At 39.2% G+C, this 19,462-nt stretch overlaps 1 protein-coding gene across 12 annotated transcripts in view; it reads right to left on the bottom strand.

Annotated features, from left to right (window-relative positions):
* LOC122549101 (lipoxygenase homology domain-containing protein 1-like) overlaps positions 1-19,462 on the bottom strand; it is a 344,896-nt gene that overhangs the window by 179,228 nt on the left and 146,206 nt on the right. For all 12 annotated transcript variants that reach the window (XM_043688351.1, XM_043688353.1, XM_043688355.1 and 9 more), the window contains 5 exons: positions 17,544-17,622; positions 15,285-15,363; positions 4,353-4,429; positions 4,194-4,225; positions 3,897-4,026 (listed from right to left, as the gene is read on the bottom strand). In XM_043688351.1, the coding sequence (XP_043544286.1) occupies positions 3,897-4,026; positions 4,194-4,225; positions 4,353-4,429; positions 15,285-15,363; positions 17,544-17,622 (397 nt within the window). The remainder of the gene's footprint in view (positions 1-3,896; positions 4,027-4,193; positions 4,226-4,352; positions 4,430-15,284; positions 15,364-17,543; positions 17,623-19,462) is intronic.

Genomic DNA, 19,462 nt, shown 5'->3' with positions numbered 1-19,462 from the left:
TATGGAATGAGCTGCCAGAGGAAGTGGTGGAGGCTAATACAATTACAACATTTAAAAGGCATCTGGATGGGTACATGAATAGGAAGGCTTTGGAGGGATATGGGGTGGTTGCTGGCAGGTGGGACGAGATTGGGTCAACATGGACAAGTTGGACCGAAGGGTCTATTTCTGTGCTGTACAGCTCTGACTCTGTGACTCTAAAAGGCCATGAATTGGCCTTGGAAAGTAGGGTTAAAACCAATCCCTCCGCATTATATATATACATTAAAGATAAGAGTATAATTAGGAATAAGGTAGGACCACTCAAAGATAAAGGAGGGAAATTGTGAAATGGAGTCAGAGGATGTGAGTGAGATCCTAAATGTGTACTGTGCATCAGTATTCCTCCAGGAAAAGGATATCATGGATAGTGACATTTATGCGGAACATGCTTTTGGGTTGGGATAACTGGTCAGCATGGACAGGTTGGACCGAAGGGTCTATTTCCATGCTGTACATCTCTATGACTCTATGCTAATATTCTAGAGCATTTTGAGATTAAGAAAGAAATGGTGTTGGGTTCTTTTGAAAAGCGTTAAGGTGGATAATTCCCCAGGGCTCCATGGTATCTAACCCAGGTTATTGAGAGTGAGGCAAGAGAGGAGATGCTGGGGCCTTGATCAAGATCTTTGTTTCCTTCTTAGACACTGGAGACATTGCAGAGGACTGGCGAGTAGCTAATGTTGTTCCTCTATTCAACAAGGGAAATAGGGATAAATCCAGGAAACTGTAGACTGGTGAGTCTCACATCAGTGATTGGGTAGATATTGGAGATAATTCGTAGGGATAGGATTTACACACATTTGGAAAAGCATGGCCTAATTAGGGACAATCTGCATGGCTTTGAGCAGGGCAGGTCATGGCTTACTAACTTGATTGAACTTTTCAAGGAGGTGATGAAGATGATCCATGAGGGTAAAAAATGGAAGTTATCTACATAGATTTTAGTAAGGCTTTCAACAAGGTCCCTCATGGTAGGCACATCCAGAAGATTAAGACGCATGGGATCCACAGTGAGTTGGCTGCACGGACTCAGAATTGGCTTGCCCATAGAAAGCAGAGAGTAGTGATGGAAGGGTATTTTTCTGGATGGAAGTCCATGACTAGTGGTGTTCTGCAGGGATCCATACTGGGACCTCTGTTGTCTGTGATATGACTTGGATGAAAATGTAGATGGGTGAGTTTTAGTAAGTTTGCAGACACTACAAAGATTGAAGGTGTTGTGGATAGTGTCGAAGGTTGTCAAAGGTTCCAGTGGGATATAGATCAATTTGCAGATATGGACAGAGAAATGGCAGATGCAGTTTAATCCATATAAGTATGAGGTGCTGCACTTTGGGAGATCAAATGTTAAGGAAAATATACAGTTAATGGAAGGATCCTAAGCAGCATTGATGTAAACAGGGATCTTGAATTTCAAGTCTATAGCACCCTGAAAGTGGCCACACAAGTAGAGAGGGTGGTAAATAAGCTTTATTGGTTGGGGAATTGAGTACAAGAGTCAGTACGACATAATAAGACTTTGATTAGCCAATACTTACTGTATTGTGTTCAATTTCTGTTCGCCATTTTACAGGAAAAATGTGGAGGCTTTGGAGAGGTTGCAGAAGAGGTTTCGCAGAATGCTGCCTGGGTTAAAGGGTATGAACCATAAGGAGAGGCTAGAAAAAACTCCCATTGCTTTTTCTGGAGTGGCAGAGGCTGAGGGAAATCTTTTTTAATTCTAGAATCTCTACATGTGGAAACAGGCCATTTTGGCCCAACAAGTTCACAGCGACCCTCCAAAGAGTATCCCACCCAGACTCATTCCCTTATCCTACTACTCTACATTTACCCTGACTAGTGCACCTAACTTATACATCCCTGAACACTATGGGCAATTTAGCATGGTCAGTTCACCTAACCAGAATATCTTTGGACTGTGGGAGGAAACCGGAGCACCCAGAGGAAACCCATGCAGACACGGGGAGAATGTGCAAACTCCACACAGTTCCCTGAACCTGGAATCAAACCTGGTTCCCTGGTGCTGTGAGGCAGCAGTCCTAACCACTGAGCCAAAATAGTAGAAGCTTATAAAATTATGAGATGCATAGATAGGATTGATGGTCAGAATCATTTTTTCCCAGAATTGAGATTGGTAGGAGTCTGGAATGTGCTCTCAGGGTGGTGTGCAGGCAGATATGATAGGGGCATTAAAGAAAGTTTTAGATAAGCACATGAATATGCAAGGAATGGAGATAAGGGTAGGTAGAAAGGATTAGTTTAATTTAATGTCATGTTTGCCACGACATCATGGGCCAAAAGGTCCATTCCTGTGCTGTATAGTTCCATGTTCTAAATCTTAATTCCATCCATGCCTGCTCCCTCAAGTCCAGTTTCCCAAACTTAGTAAAATCAGACTTCAGCTTAAAATAAATCTAAGTCCCACTCACTTGCTAACCTCAGCTGTCTGTGTGAAATCTTCCCTATTAGCACTATGCTCCAAATCCTGTGGAAATTGTGTTGCTATAAATGTGATGTAGTGCTCCAGAATCCCATGAAATAAAATGATATTACTGAAATTTCAATTATGATAAGCTGCACGCTGTTCAGCACCAAGGCGATACACAACGTATAAATCTGTGAACAACACCCACAAGAAAACAACTTGTTTAATTTACAAATATTTAAAGTCTAAGCTATTAATATTTCATTACAAGCAGTAATTTTATGCCAGATAGTTGCTAAATATACAATTCTACTGCTGTACTTGTAATACCATTGTCATGGGAATGTGTCATTTTTAAAATATTTTAGTTTGCCATGAAGATAAATAAGTAACTTGCATTTAACAATCTCTGCTTTTAAAATGACTTCCAAAATTTATAACACAGAAGAGTTAGAATTAGGTTTGTTGTCCTGTGTAATCAAGTACAGAAGTACTGGAGTACAGTGAAAAGTTTAGTGTTGCTCCACATGGTGTCATCTTTAGGTACAAAGTACCAAGGTACAAATCTTCTATCAAAATAGATAAATAAAGAAAAAAGTTATTACTTTGCAATTGTTCATATCATAAGATCAAAAATTAAGAAATGAAGTTAAAAAGATAAACAGTACTTTCTATAAAGAGCCTGCAGTAGATCAATACAGGGAGCTTTAACACATAGTCTGACTGGGCTCATAGTCTGACCACCAGCACCAACCCTCACTTTCCCCAGTTCAACCATCCCTGTCCTGCTCAGCTCCGGGCAAGCTGGCTGTCACCACTCCGCACAGACCTCCACTGGTTGTCCCCACTCAGCTTCACGTCTCTAGCCTGCTCTACTCCAGTTCGCTGACCATCCCGCTGTACTCAGGGCATGCCGGCTCTCCCCACTAAGCTCAAGCCTCCAGTCCACTTGCCATCGCACTCAGCTCAGGCCTCCACCCTACGCTGCTCCAGCCTTCAGCTGCTCTGATGATGTCACTGCTATTTCTTGTTAAATTTTTCTTAAATAAAGCACTGAAAAAATTTTTGAAAACAGAAGAAAAGAAAAAAAACGGACAGAATGAACTAGCCCCGGGCTGAGGTGCTTACTCCACCGCCACCATTTTCAAAATAATAAAATGAGTGTTGAGAATTTCAGCTGTCTTTTATTGTGAATTATCTAATGTCATTTTTTTTCCAAAACTACTTAAATCAGCTTACATATAAATTTAATGTTACTAGTGAGTGATATAATTGTTAGTTCAGAATGCAAATAATACATGATATTTTGATTTATTTAGAAGCCATTCATTCCCAGAACTCCGAGCCATTCAGAATATAGAGAAATTATTAAAACGTTAATACAAAGTCAGCAATCTCCATTACAAATCACAATTCTAATTTTCCATACCATTGGGATCATCCTTCTCTGCTGTGGCATCCACTGTACCATCTGGCATCAGGCGTATGAATTTTTCTATTGGTTTGCAGTAAAACTGCAAAATCCTCCCAGCCTTGAACTTCCACTTCTCAGATGCCCACTGATTAGAGAGATAAAAGCAGCACTAATTTATTGGCTGAGAGGAAATATTAATTAAGTCAACAAAACAGACTTTTAAAAATACATTAGTACCTAAATTCTGTAAAATCTAATGGGCTTTTAACATGTTTACACAAATTTAGTTCATGAACAAAAAGTGTTCCTTACAATTTCCTTTCTTTTGAGTTCCAGTTCATGTTCTGAAAAGATAAAAATTACATCAGTTTCAACAAGCAAAATGCAGAACAATTTGTTGCTAATGATAACAAAGTACTCCTTATTCACATCAGAAGACATCTGGTAAAATTGTTATCAGGAGACACGTACTTTCTGGAAAGGTGAAGTTTTCTGCAACATTTAGTTCCCTTGCAATTTTGCCATCATCTTCTCCCTGATCCAGCCATCTGCCAAAAGAAAATCATGTATTATACACCATGTGTAATGTGTTGAAACAAATGCCCTTTAGAAGGATAATTAAGCATAAGTCAGCTTATAATTATGGATAATACACAAAGAGCATATAACATTATTAAAGCGGCAAACAAGTAACATCTGTTTTACATTATTTTAGTTAATTTTCCTGCTCCACCATTAAATCAGTATAATGCAAATAAATACGTAGACAATTTTTTAAAATGAGTAAGTATAAAACATACCTTGTCTCCCAAAAAACTTGTTAAAACTTTAATTTTCCAATTGTAAATCTAATCTCTAGGAATTTTCCAGTAATGATAGGTATGTTAGAAACAGAAAAGTAGTTATTACATACTTAAATACATGAATAACAAAAAAAAAGTTCTGAAAAAGAACAAATTTGAGAATGCAAAGATGACTTTAAAAAGGAGTAATAAAATATGATGGTAGTGAATTTTTAGAAAAATGGAAAATATCTAATAAAATATTATTGAAATGACAATCAAAATTAATAAATTTTGACATCTTGTTCAGTGGAAATGTAAAAATGTAAAAAATGCATAGGATAACTTATAAAGACAAGCAGAAACAATGTGGAAAAGATGAGAATTTTTAAAATATTTCAAATATCAGAAATTGCAAATAACTTCTCAAAAAGAGTCATAGCAAACAAATGAGAAAAGAAAAAAAAAGTACGTTTAAAAACCATAGTCAATATCACAAAAGCAAGGATGAACACTACAATCATTACTTGGTTCTGATGTGTTATTGGTATCAGTCTTCCAGGCATAACCGGAAGAACTGGATAATACACAAAGAGAATATAACATTATTAAAAATGTTTCAAGGCAGTTAAAATGTATAACCTTGTATCTTCGAGGTAGGTAACTAAATTAGTGACATTCCTGTAACTTTGACAAATTAAGACAGTTCACTTACGATCGAGTGCCTAATATAAATCTTTGGATGAATTTTAATTGTGCCATGTGGAAGGATTAGAGGCAGCATACAAGCAATTTATCACTAAAGACAGGTGCACTTTCCACTTTCAGGCCATTTTGATTCAAAGGATGCAACATAAGCTCTCAGTAATCAATTGTGTACCCAACAAGTTATTTTCAGCTGTCCTGCATGTTGTGCCCTAAGGCTGAAACCTATATTTCAAAAAATACCTTCTTGGTTCAGACCAGGTGGCCATCATTTCTGGAGCAAGGTCAGGACTCTAAAACGCAGCAAAATTGGGGTCCTAACAATATAGGAAATTCAACCTCCAGTCTTTAAAAATGTTGCACGTGATCTATTAAAATCAAGTTAACTTTCTCGCCTGTACAGAAAGTACTCAAACAGTCTTTTACAGATAAAAAAGGAAAGGAAATCCACCATCTTTTTCCCTGATATGAGTGGCAGCAGATTTTAGGAGGGCACCTATTGCACTACAGTTTCACCCTCTCTGTTATTTTCCTCAGGCAGTGGTTTCTGGTTATTAGTATTAGACTATAAGACCATAAGACATAGGAGTGGAAGTAAGGCCATTCGGCCCATCAAGTCCACTCCGCCATTCAATCATGGATGATGCACATTTCAGCTCCACTTACCAGCGTTCTCCCCGTAGCCCTTAATTCCTCGAGACAACAAGAATCTATCAATCTCGGCCTTGAAGACATTTAGCGTCCCGGCTTCCACTGCACTCCGTGGCAATGAATACCACAGGCCCACCACTCTCTGGCTGAAGAAATGCCTCCGCATTTCTGTTCTGAAATGACCCCCTCTAATTCTAAGGCTGTGTCCACGGATCCTAGTCTCCTCACTTGTTACCTCTTCAAAAAATTCCAACAGGTTTGTCAGGCATGACCTCCCTTTACTAAATCCATGTTGGCTTGTTCTAATCAGACTCTGCTCTTCCAAGAATTTAGAAGCCTCATCCTTAATGATGGATTCTAGAATTTTACCAACAACCGAGGTTAAGCTGATTGGCCTATAATTTTCCATCTTTTGTCTTGATCCTTTCTTGAACAAGGGGGTTACAACGGCCATCTTCCAATCATCCGGGACCTTTCCTGACTCCAGTGACTCTTGAAAGATCTCAACCAATGCCTCTGCTATTTCCTCAGCCACCTCTCTCAGGACTCTAGGGTGTATCCCATCGGGGCCAGGAGATTTATCAATTTTAAGACTTTTTAACTTTTCTAGCACTATCTCTTTCGTAATGGCAACCCTCAACTCAGCCCCGTGACACCCTTTAATTTTTGGGATATTACTCATGTCTTCCACTGTGAATACTGACGCAAAGTACTTGTTAAGTTCTTCTGCTATTTCCTTATCTCCCATCACTCGGCTTCCTGCATCAGTTTGAAGTGGCCCAATGTCTACTTTTGCCTGTCGTTTGTTTCTTATGTACTGAAAGAAACTTTTACTATTATTTCTAATATTACTGGCTAGCCTACCTTCATATTTGATCCTCTCCTTTCTTATTACACTCTTTGTTATCCTCTGTTTGCTTTTGTATCCCTCCCAATCTTCTGATTTCCCACTGTTCTTAGCCACTTTATAGGATCTCTCTATTATAAGGAAAAGGATGAAACTGGCAAGAAACAGTATCCACCAGAAAATTCCTGGCATTTCTATTTCTGTTTCCCCAAGTGTAATAAAAAGGTAAAGTTGTCTTAATCCTAATGGACCACAGGGTTGCTCCCTCAGGAGAGAGCAATGACTGGTGGTAGTTTAACCAAAGGGCCACGATGCCTCAGGTGAGGGATGCGTTTGAAAAGGTTGGGCCTTCATGGTAACCTCAGCCAGTGCAGCAACTGAATCCAAATTTTTTGGCATCGCTCTGCACTTGGCATCCAGGAAACTGAGCTAACCAGGCCTATGTGTAATGTATCTCTGCATAGAACTAATAGAAATTACTTGCCAGGACTGTAAATTGATGGAAGCATGCTCCTTCATATTTTGAATGGCCAGTTTCCTTATACATCTACTGTGGTATGACTTTCTGCAGTATAGATACCAATCTCAAAGCAACCAATTTCTTTCAAAGCAAAGCTTTTCATCCTTAATTGTATGCAGTGGAACTTCCGATACTACTAAATCCCACAATAGGTTCCCTATGTGGAATATTAACAAACTAGCCATATGGCATCCATACATATTTCATAACTCACCAATTTAAAAAGACCAGCAAATAGAAAACTCAATCTGTCTTAAATATAGTTGCAGACTTGTGGATAATGAGAAGAAAGTGGGGTCGCAAGTAGATAGGATAGTGAAGAAGGTGTTTGGTATGCTTGCCTTTATTGGTCAGTGCATTGAGTATAGCAGGTGGGAGGTCATGTTGTAGCTGTACAAGACATTGGTTAGGCCACTATTGGAATACTGCATGCAGTGGGGTCGCAAGTAGATAGGATAGTGAAGAAGGTGTTTGGTATGCTTGCCTTTATTGGTCAGTGCATTGAGTATAGGAGGTGGGAGGTCATGTTGTAGCTGTACAGGACATTGGTTAGGCCACTATTGGAATACTGCATGCAGTTCTGGGTCCCTTGCTGCAGGAAAGATGCTGTGAAACTTGAAAGAGTTCAGAAAATTTACAAGGATGTTGCCAGGGTTGGAGGGTTTGAGCTATTGGGAGAGGTTGAATAGACTGGGGCTATTTTTCCTGGAGCAATGGAGGCTGAGGGGTAACCTTATAGAGGCTTATAAAATCATGAGGGGCATGGATAGGGTGAATAGTCAAGGTCTGTTCCCTGAGGTAGAGGAGTCCAAAACTAGAGGTTTAAGGTGAGAGGAGAAAGATTTAAAAAGGGGCCTGAGGGGAAACTTTATCACTCAGAGGGTGGTGCATGTATAGAATGAGCTTCCAGAGGATGTGGTGGAGGCTGGAGCAATTACAATATCTAAAAGATATCTGAATGGTATATGAATAGAAAGTGTTTAGAAGGATATGAGTCAAATGATGGCAAATGGGAGTAGATTTATATAGGATATCTGGTTGGCATGAACGAGCTGGACTGAAGGGTCTGTTTCTGAGCTGTATATCTCTATGATCCTATAAACTATGTTTAACGATTTGCTTGATGTTTAAACTGACCAATGAAGAGAGGAAATGCAGCTGATATATGGCATGAGATACACACATAAAACAGATGTAAATCAAGAGGAAACACTTCCAGTGGTCCCAGTCATACTGTTGTTACAGATCAGTCAGTTACAGTCTAGCACATCTTTGTTTGACCCACAGAAAGTTCCCTCAGTCTAAACAATTTTAGCTATTTCACAATGACCCCCCATCCATTACAACTTAAAGAATATTCACATTTGCTGAAAATTTTACAGAATTTCATTTAAAACTCCGACAATCTATGCCTATTATCTGCAGAACTTTTGTAAAATTTAGCCTTACTGAATGATGCCATGTAATATTCATTCCACATCACTGGTAGACAATGACAATCTTCCCTACGATTTTCTATCTCAATTTCAACAGTACCCAATCATTCAATCCACAATCATTAATTGGGAGTCATTAATGATGACAAGTTAATTGCACAAACTGTCTCTACCTTGAAGCTTCAGAGCTTGATGGGTGAACTTAAAAAACAATGAAATGATTCCAGACAGAGAAGTTTGCTTGATCCTACAACTAGCATCAATATTCATCCTATCCAGCTTTTAAATGCATAAACAAATTAAGGTTCAGATTTACTCAATAACATAAGGGGTGTCAGCAAAATGGTGTCTGAGACCCAGTTGTGGAGGACTCATCCTGTACCATGCATTTGCAGTTATCTCTGGAACACAGGATAGGAAAGGCTTATAGTTGTAGTTGGTAGATCTATATTTCATGCAATCAACTATTTTTGAATTGATCCTTTTTTTTGTAACAAGGTGTCTAAAACTACAATTCAAAGTTTTAAACTTTTAAACCAGTGAAGGCTAATGTTTTTGATTTACCATGGTAAAAATGGCAAAGCAAGTCGGAAATCAGAAGCCCCACCACAAATTATGGTAGGGCCAGGGTCTGTGCATGCATTTGCCATGGGCGAAGCTGCACAAAGAAACCAGCAGCTGCCTCCACTTTGAGATTTTGGTGACGTGGATGTCTGGATACACAATGTTCAGTTTATAGCGAAGAGGAGCAGGTCTGATCTTTATGGGCATGTCTGAATAGCCTGGGAACCCTTTTGAAGATACAAGTGTAACCCTTTAGATAGGGCCTACAGCACCTTTAGATTTTTTTTTAGATTACTTAGATTACATTACAGTGTGGAAACAGGCCCTTTGGCCCAACAAGTCCATACCGACCCGCCGAAACACAACCCACCCATACCCCTACATTTACCCCTTCACCTAACACTAGGGGCAATTTAGCATGGCCAATTCACCTGCACATCTTTGGACTGTGGGAGGAAACTGGAGCACCCGGAGGAAACCCACGCAGACACGGGGAGAACGTGCAAACTCCACACAGTCAGTCGCCTGAGGCAGGAATTGAACCCGGGTCTCTGGCGCTATGAGTCAGCAGTGCTAACCACTGTGCCACCGTGCTGCCCACTGCCACCGTGCAGTGGTTATCAGTTGCCTTTTGGTGAATATAAAATGAAGTGCAAGAAAAATACATAAACTCATGGATTCTCAATGGTACTGCCAAAAAGCAACATGCAAAATTTTCAAGATAAACTGTCAAGTGTCTTGAGGAAATGTCAACATTAAGACAATAAGACATAGGGGCAGAAATTAGGCCATTCAGCCTATTGATTCCACTCCACCATTCAATCATGGCTGATAAGTTTCTCATCCCTATTCTCCCTGTAACCCTTGATCCCCTTAATACTCAAGAACCTATCTATCTCAGTCTTAAATATATTCAATGGCCTGTCCTCTTCAGCCTTCTGTGGCAATGAATTCCATAGATTCATCACTCTCTAGCTGAAGAAGTTTCTCCTTACCTCTGTTCTAAAAGGTCTTCCCTTTACTCTAAGGCTATGCACGTGGATCCTAGTCTCTCCTACCAATGGAAACATCTTCCAAACGTCCACTCTGTCCAGTATTCTGTATGTTTCAAATAGAATCCCCCTCATCATTCTAAACTCCATCGAGTACAAACCCAGAGTCCTCAAATATTCCTCATAAGTTAAGCTTTTCATTCCTGGGATCATTCTCATGAATTTCCTCTGAACATGCTACAGGATCAGTACCTCCTTCCTGAGATTTGGGGCCAAAACTGCACACAATACTCCAAATGTGGTCTGATCAGAGCCTCAGAAGTACATAACTGTTTTTATATTCAAATCCTCTCAAAATGAATGCCATCACTGCATTTGCCTTCCTAACTACTGACTCAACCTGCCAGTTTACCTTGAGAGAATCCTGGACTAGAACTCTGAAGTCTCTTTGCACTTCAGATTTTTGAATTTTCTCCCCATTTAGAAAATAGTCCATGCCTCTATTCTTCCTCCCAAAGTACATGAACTCACACTTTCCCATGTTGTGCCCCATCTGCCACTTCTTTGTCCACTCTCCTAACCTTCCAAATCCTTCTGTAGCCTTCCCGTCTCCTCAATGTGACTGGTCCCTCTACCTAGCTTTGTATCATCTGCAAACTTAGCCAGAATATCTTGAGTTCCTTCATTTAAGTTGTTAATGTATAAAGTGAAAAGTTGTGATCCCAACACAGCCTTGCCATCCTGAGAAGGACCTTTTTATCCCCACTCTCTGCTTTCCCCACCACAGCAAAGTTTCTATCCATGCTAGCATCTTGCCTCTGACACTATGGGCCCTTATCTTACCATGCAGCACCTTGTCAAAGGCCTTCTTGAAGTCCAGGTAGATGACATGGTTATGTAACAGGTCGGTCTAACCTGCTCATTAATTCCTTAAAGAATTCTAGCAGATTTGTCAGGCATGACCTCCCCTTAATGAAACCATGCTGACTTTGCCCTATTTTACCATACCCTTCCAAGTATTCAGAATGTGCTGCTTAAATGAAGGTGCTGCTGTTGGACTGGGGTGGACAAAGTTAAAAATCACACAACATCAGGTTATAGTCTAACAGGTTTATTTGGAAGCACTAGCTTTCAGAGCACTGCTCTTTCTCAACATCATTCCCACAGCTACTTGATGAAGGAGCAGCGCTCCGAAAGCTAATACGTCCAAATATTTAGAAATCTTATCCATCACAATGGATTTCAGGATCTTACCCATGACCAAGGTTAGGGAGATCAGTCTGTAATTTTCTGTCTTTTGCCTTACTCTCTTTTTAAACACCGGTGTTACGTTACCAATTTTCCAGTCCTCTAAAAGATCTTACTGAAAGATCACCACTAACACCTCCACTATCTCTTCAGCTATCTCCCTTAGAACTCTCGGACGTAGTCCATCTGGTCCAGATGGTTTATCCATCTTCAAGCCATTCCGTTTTTCTACCACCTTCTTCTTGGTGATGGCCACCATACTCAGCTCTGCCCCCTCACTCTCTTGAATTTTTAGAATATTACATGTCTTCCATCGTGAAGACTGAACAAAGTAATTATTCAATTCCTCAGCCATTTCCTTGTACCCCACTACTAACTCTCCAGCATAATTTTACAGCAACCCAATTTTCACTTTTGCCTCTCTTTTGCCTTTTATATATCTAAAGAAACTTTTAAAGCCTTCCTTTATATTACTGGCTAACTTATCCTCATATTTAATCTTCTCCCTTTTTTTAGTTATTCTCTGTTGGTCTTTGCAAGCTACCCAATCCTTTGATTTCCTACTCCCTTCACCACATTATATTCTTTCTGTTTTGCTTTTATACTATCCCTAACTTCCCTAGTCAGCCATGGTTTCCTCATCCTCCCTGTAACATGCTTTTTTTTCCTCGGGATGAATCTCTGCTGTATCTCCTGAATTACTCCTGGAAACTCCTACCATTGCAGTTCCACGCTTTCCTGCTAAGCTCCTCTCCCAGCTTCTCCCTCATGCTACTGTAGTTGCCTTTATTTAGCTGTGATACTGTTGCCTCTGATTCTATCCTCTCACTCTCAAATTGCACAGAAAATTCAATCATATTATGATCACTGCCACTTAGGGGTTCCTTCACCTTAAGCTCCCTTATTAATCACACACCAGGTTATACTCTAAATCCAGCATTGCCTGCTCCCTCGTGAGCCCCTACTTCATTTCTTACTATTGATTTACTTTAATTTCTTACTAATAAGCCAACCTTGCCCCCTCTGCTCACAAGCTTATCTTTTTGATAGGATATATATCCTTGAGGAGTGCGAGAAGGCTGACAACAAAATATGCAATTATCAACTGGAAGCAGCTGAGTGGCCACAGGGATTAAATGCATTTCCATAAATCTGAAGCCTATAGAAAAGGTTAAACATTTAAAAAAGGATTAAGAGAGTATATCTATTTAACACTTGGAAAAAGGCAAGATAGATATGATTACGTCAATTGTCATGGTCCATATTGCAAATACATCAGTGATGGATATTCAGAAATATGGAAGTTTGGTGTCAACTTACCCAGGCTGTGTATTGGATAAGTTGACACCAAAGATTCAGCAGGTACTATATTGTGGCTGGTCTCAATAAAAAGACAAAGAAGGATTAGATCAGTATATTATTGTGAATGATCAATGGCAGTAACAATGCTATTCTTGCCAAACAAGGTGCTCTGGAATAAATTGCAACACCCAATGGCATAATTAATGTCTAGAGTTTTAAATTTGTCCATCCCAGTTAATTTTTAAATTTAGGAGGTATCCCCATTATAGATTAATAAAATGCAAACAATTTAAGCAAGGGTACTGAAAAAAATGAAATCCTTCATAAACAATTTTGCAAACTGCTAACAGTACTAATCAAAGGAGAATTTCAAACAGGTCCATAGTGTGTTGGGGTACAGGATAAATCCATGTCAGACTATATGGAATATATGCCAGATAGGCCAAAAATCCCATGCAAAACACATTTATTTTATGTGAAAGTCAGAGAATGGTCTAGGAGCCAGTCAGGTTTAGTAGTCAGAAATGGTTCAGCAAGATAGAACAATAGCTCTTTTTCCACATTGTGATGAGAAAAGGCCACATCGATAACACTCCTGTGTGGTCACAGATGTAGAATGCCATGCACACCAATTTCAGGCAGTTTGCTGAAACAGCCATTAGGGATTTCATTTCAAAAGTTTACAGTTCAAAAATTTGTCAGTGTCAGGCAGAAGCACCTGAAACTCTGGACAACCAAATTGAATAAGATATATTCTCCTTGTGTCAAGTAATAGGCCCATGAAGTAAATTTAAAAATACATATATTGAAGGTTAAAGGCAGATGAAACTTTTTAAAATTGAATGAGACTGTTGGGAGAAGACTGTTGACTATACTTTGGACACTTTAGCCAGTTTATGTAGTAAAGACAGTTAAAGGGATACAGAACTCTATTTTATGAACCAAATAGTCCTTATTAAAAGCACCATAAGACCATTTTCCAAATCCAATATTATTTACTCTTTATCTAGCTCTATTCATCTGAGAAAGGATATGACCTGCATCAATGCATGTGTTTGTTCTGAACATTGGAATCTCCTCCCTCTCTGATGTAAGGTTAGCTCTTTTCCACAAAGATGGATCACGCAGGATCTTCTCCTGGATATTCTGCCCTGAGTCTCTCTTTGCTGAGGGTCTAGCTTCCTGATCTGTATTTATCCCTCACACCCTGGACCGTTCTAACTGTTCTTTGACCTTTGACCAATGGCTTCATGCGTAGCATACAAAACATTCAATTGTGTTCTGCCAACACCATTCACTGTTTCCATGCTGGGGAGGTATCAAGTGCATATCCTCAGGCACTAGCTGGACTTTCTGACACCTCTCAAATACATAATCCTCGATTGTTTGTAAGTGGTTCCTCTTGAACGTTCTTGATCTCTTTGACCTTGTTTTCCATTGTTCTTTGCAGCCAATAGCTGCTATTTAAGTTAGCATGGCTAATTTTCTGCCAGGCCTAATTTCTCTGGCTATTGATCAATTTAATACATCCAATTTTGAGCCTGTGATCAATTGACCACAAGACAGTTCAATTCATTTCAGCGTTACATCATGGTTGAGGCCAGAAACTCCTCAAAATAGGAGGCCAGAAACTCCTCAATTCTGGTTCATGAAGTACAAGAATCAGACTTAATGGTGAGATGCATGCCACATGTCACTACAAAGGTAAAGTGATTTGGAAACCTTAGATATGATTGCTAATCATTAGGTTTCTTTAGTAAGTGGGGCTACTTATATAAGTTCAGATATTCTTCAATTAACAGACACTGATATCATTGAGTGGGGGTGGAGCAGACCCTTCAGTTCTCTTGAAACAATAGGTCATATTAAAGGAATTGTACCTATGCTGTTAAGTATAGCCACTGTGGATGTCCAAAGGAGTTAGATCATAGAGACATCAGATGACATCAACAGTAACCTGTATCTGTAGGATTCTAAGAAAGATGATTTCTCAAATCATTCTCTATAATAAAGTTGCATTCAACAAAGCATATTTCTTTCCACTTACAAGTGTGCAGATCTCACAAGTGGAAGTGCTGTGTGAGAGATGGCTACCCAATCTTTTCCCATGCCAGCAAAAATTGATGGACATGAGAATCGGCATGGAAATTAAAGAATCAGTTCCCACTTCGCAATCTAAATGGCTCCCAAAATAACCTGACGTGAAAATCCAAATCCATGACTACAAAGTCATCCCTAGATTTAACAAAATATATTAAAAGAGTTAATGTGTTAGGGTTCTATAACTGCTAGTAATCTAAATTAATTTTATCTAGTATTTTCACCACAGAGAGGGTTCCAGATTTTTAAATCAAACCTGTGGCAAGGAAAAATAAATCCTTTGCTTTCTTTAATTGTGTCTGTTATTTTAACCTTCTCCAAAAACCAGCCATTTCCTGTGAAATAGAAAGGAAACTGTAAGACTGGGCAGAACATATAGAGCAGCGGACATTCATGCTTGTGATAAATTTACAAAATCACAAAGAAGATAAACTGCGATGTTTGAAGAATGACATGATGAAACATAAACCTTCACTTTATTTCACATTAAATATAATTCACTCTATATCTAATATATCAAAAAAAAATCAACGGGAGGTAAAGCAAATTCTTTTAGTTTATACATATATATAAAATATATATAAATAAAAATGAGCAACAACTTTAAAACTACATAAATCTGCACTGATCCCATGAATACATGGAAAGTTAAACTTAAAAAAATCTTAGAGTTGACTAAAAAGGACAAATACCTTAATTCAGTTCTAACCAGTTAAGGGACCAGTTTTTTTTTTAATCCAATTCACTGTAAGTATAATTAAATAACTTTGATTTATTAAACTTAAAAAAAACTATTCATTTTTTTTCCCCAATGCAATCCCAAAGTGTAAACTCAATGGAAGGAGAGTAAATGCTGATAAAATACTTCTTCACAAATAGCAATGAGGAAAAAAACATTCAATTTGCACTAGCCTATGCTAAAAATGCTAGTTAAAAGATGATAAAAAAAAACCCACAAGGGCACAACTATCAGGAATGTTCTTTATTCTAGAAATGGGACTGAAAGAATATATATTAAAGGTCTTTAAAATTAAGAAAAAGTTTGATAAGGTAGATGTGGACAGAATGTTTTCACTTGTGAAGTAGTTCAAAAATTTGGGCCCATATGTACTGTCACTAACAAACAATGGATTCAAAATAAACACTACTTAGAGTGCACTGATATTATGGAATTTACTGGCCTATTGAATAATCCAGATGAATAGCCTCCATGTAGCTTAAAGGGAAACTGGATAAGTACAAAAAAAAGAGTAGAATGGTAAGATGAGATAGAGTGAGATAAGATAACATAAGTGTACAACATAAACAAATGGTCCCTTTCTGCACTGTGAAATTCCAAGCAGCCCAATTATTCTGAGGCTAATGAATTGAACTGAATTGAATCACGTGTATCCAATATGAAGTACAGTGAGAAGTGTGGACCATCACCATGCAAAGCGCCATTCATATTAACTTAAATTTTAAAAAATGATGATTTAAGTACAGCCCAACTTCTCCTTCTCTGCTGCGACAGTTCCACCCGGGCTTCACCAGCCCACACAATGCTGTCGCTCCAGGCTACACCAGCCCACGCAATGTGGAAGCAAGAGCCTCATTCTGGGCTTCATCCGCCCACACAATGCCACTGCCAGTGTCCTGCTTTGGGCTGTACCAGTCCATGCCATGTCGCTTCCAGGGGCTCACTCCACACAGAAGAGAGAGTCCCTCTCCAGGCTTCACAGGCTGGTCGACTCTGTAGCCACTCTGCCTCTGAAGATGCCCCTGCCACTTTAGATACAATCAAAATTGCCTTCCTACTGAACAGCTCTCTTGATCAGGTAGGTTTGAGCGAAAACTAAATAAAACTGAGAAAAGAAGAGGAAAAGGGAAAAAGATAAAAGAAGTGAATGAAAAGGACACGTATGGGCACAGGAGCCTGGACGTTGCCTACTCCACCAGCACTATCTTATTTGTATTCCATAAACTTTGGTAACATTTGGTTTGCCTCGCCCTTATTTTGCAGAGCGGAATGATTAAGGACAATGTAGAGATCTACCAAAAGTAAATGGTATAATTTTAAAATATCTTTGTACCAGCTCTTGCTCATTGAAAATGAAGACTGGGTATGGGCAATGCAATGTTATCCTTACCAAGAATCCATACATCGTTTAACACATGGCACTTTTTACTGGAAAGCAGCTTATGTTTACTTCAACATTGTTTTCTTAAACAGAGTTTAAATTCTAAAACTACCTTGTTGGGATCAGTGCTCACTTTGCCTGGATCATGAATCCAGATATCTGCATTACCCAACTAGTCATTACAATCAAAATGCTATTAGATGCTCCTTATTTTATTAACAGTTGCCTTTTTTCCATTAAACAAATAACACTACATTTCTAATCAAGGACATTATACCATTCAAATCTAGCCATTGTTTTCAATTCTGAGAGACTGCATTATGGCAAATGAGAGCTGCAAACTTTGAAAGTTCTCCGTAGTTTTAAGAAGTAAAAATCATTGAAAAACTTCTGACCTGCACCTAAGCCATCATGGCCAATCACAAGCTTTTGTAAGTTGCCAAGGTGTACAGCTTTCACATAGAAGATATCAGTCTATAACAAATAATAAAGAAATGTTATATATACGCTTAAAGTAAAATATTGATTATCAATGATGCAACATTTTAAAATTATTACATGTATACAAAACAACTACATGACAATTTCTATAACAATTTCTATGGGCTGAATTTGATGCTCCCTTTAACATTTTTTGTCACTATCCACAATTCTACCAACCTTGGTGTCATCCGCAAATTTACCAATTTAAAAATAACGTATTTTAGCCATGGTTCACTTTTTGTTGGACCTTCAATTGTTTTCCAAGAATCAGACATGTCCATTATTGAAAGTAATTTTGGCCTTCTTTATCTTATAGTTGTTGCCTCAGACAATACAAGAGTCTTCACTACCTTTGAAACAGAAGGATATGATGCCTGTCATCTTGCCAGTATTTGGTTGATGCCTCACTCAGTTAATTGCAGCCTTGATATTAAGGCACTCAATATCACCACACCTTTGGAAATTCAGCTCTTTTGTCCATGCTTGGAGGAGAAAGTGAGGTCTGCAGATGCTGGAGATCAGAGCTAAAAATGTGTTGCTGGAAAAGCGCAGCAGGTCAGGCAGCATCCAGGAAACAGGAGAATTGACGTTTCGGGCATAAGCCCTTCTTCAGGAATTCCTGAAGAAGGGCTTAGGCCCGAAACGTCGATTCTCCTGTTCCCTGGATGCTGCCTGACCTGCTGCGCTTTTCCAGCAACACATTTTCAGCTCTGTCCATGCTTGGACCAAGGTTGCAATGGGATCAAGAGCAAAATGACCAGGTAGGAGCACAAACTAGACATCACTGAGCAGGTTATTGCTGAGGAGAAAGTGAAGACTGCAGATGTTGGAGATCAGAGTCAAACAGTGTGGCACTGGAAAAGCATAGCAGGTCAGGCAGCATCCGAGGAGCAGATGAATCCATATGGATCATCAGGTTAATGCTGAGCATGTGCTGCTTTATAGCACTGTTGATGATACCTTCCAACACTTTCCTGATGATCAAGAGTTGATTGGTGGAGTGGTAATTGGTTGGGTTGGATGTGTCCTGCTTTTAGTGCACAGGATATACCCAAGCAATATTCCGCGTTGTTGGGTCGATGCCAATGTTGCAGCTACATTAAAACATCTCAGCTAGAGATTAAGCAACTTCTGGAGCATGTCTTTAGAGCTATTGCCAGAATGTTATCTGGGCCCACACCCATTGCAGCATCCATTGTTGTTTGATATCACATAGAACAAATCAAGTTAGATGAAGGAAAATTTTACTGCAGAAGCTGGAATCTGTACTGAAGACAACAAATACTGGAAATCACAGTGGGTGGAACAGCATCTATGGAGAGAGAGCAAGCTAATGTTTCAAGTTAGATGACTGAGAGCTGAAGTAAAGTGTAGTGGGGACAGCATTTATGCTGTAGTTTGGGGTGGGGGGTGCATTTACGGAAAATAGTGGGTGCAGGGTGCTAGTGAAGAATAGATGTTGATAGTTCAGATTAAACAATCAGAATGTGAGAATGGCAGAACAATGGTGTGTCTCCTGCCAGACTGAAAGGTGACTAAGTGGGATTGGGAGGGGGAAGACATGATAAAATGTTAAAAGAAAGGAAAGAAACGTTCACAATTTGAAGATGTTGAACTCCATATTAAATCCAGAAGGCTATAAAGTGTCTAATCTGAAGATGAGATGTTGTTTGCACAGTTTGTGCTGTGATTCACTGGAACACTGCAGATCTGGACATGTGGGCAGGGCACTATGTTAAAATGACCAGCTACAGGAAGGTCAGGGTCCAGCTTGTGCACAGACTGGAAGTGTTCTGCAAGGCAGTAACCCTATCTGCATTTGGTTTCTCTA

The sequence above is a fragment of the Chiloscyllium plagiosum genome, chromosome 4 (genome assembly GCF_004010195.1).
Source record: "Chiloscyllium plagiosum isolate BGI_BamShark_2017 chromosome 4, ASM401019v2, whole genome shotgun sequence".
Taxonomy (NCBI): Eukaryota; Metazoa; Chordata; class Chondrichthyes; order Orectolobiformes; family Hemiscylliidae; genus Chiloscyllium; species Chiloscyllium plagiosum.
The sequence above is the reverse complement of the archived record's forward strand: the minus strand, read 5'-3'. Positions and strand labels throughout refer to the sequence as shown.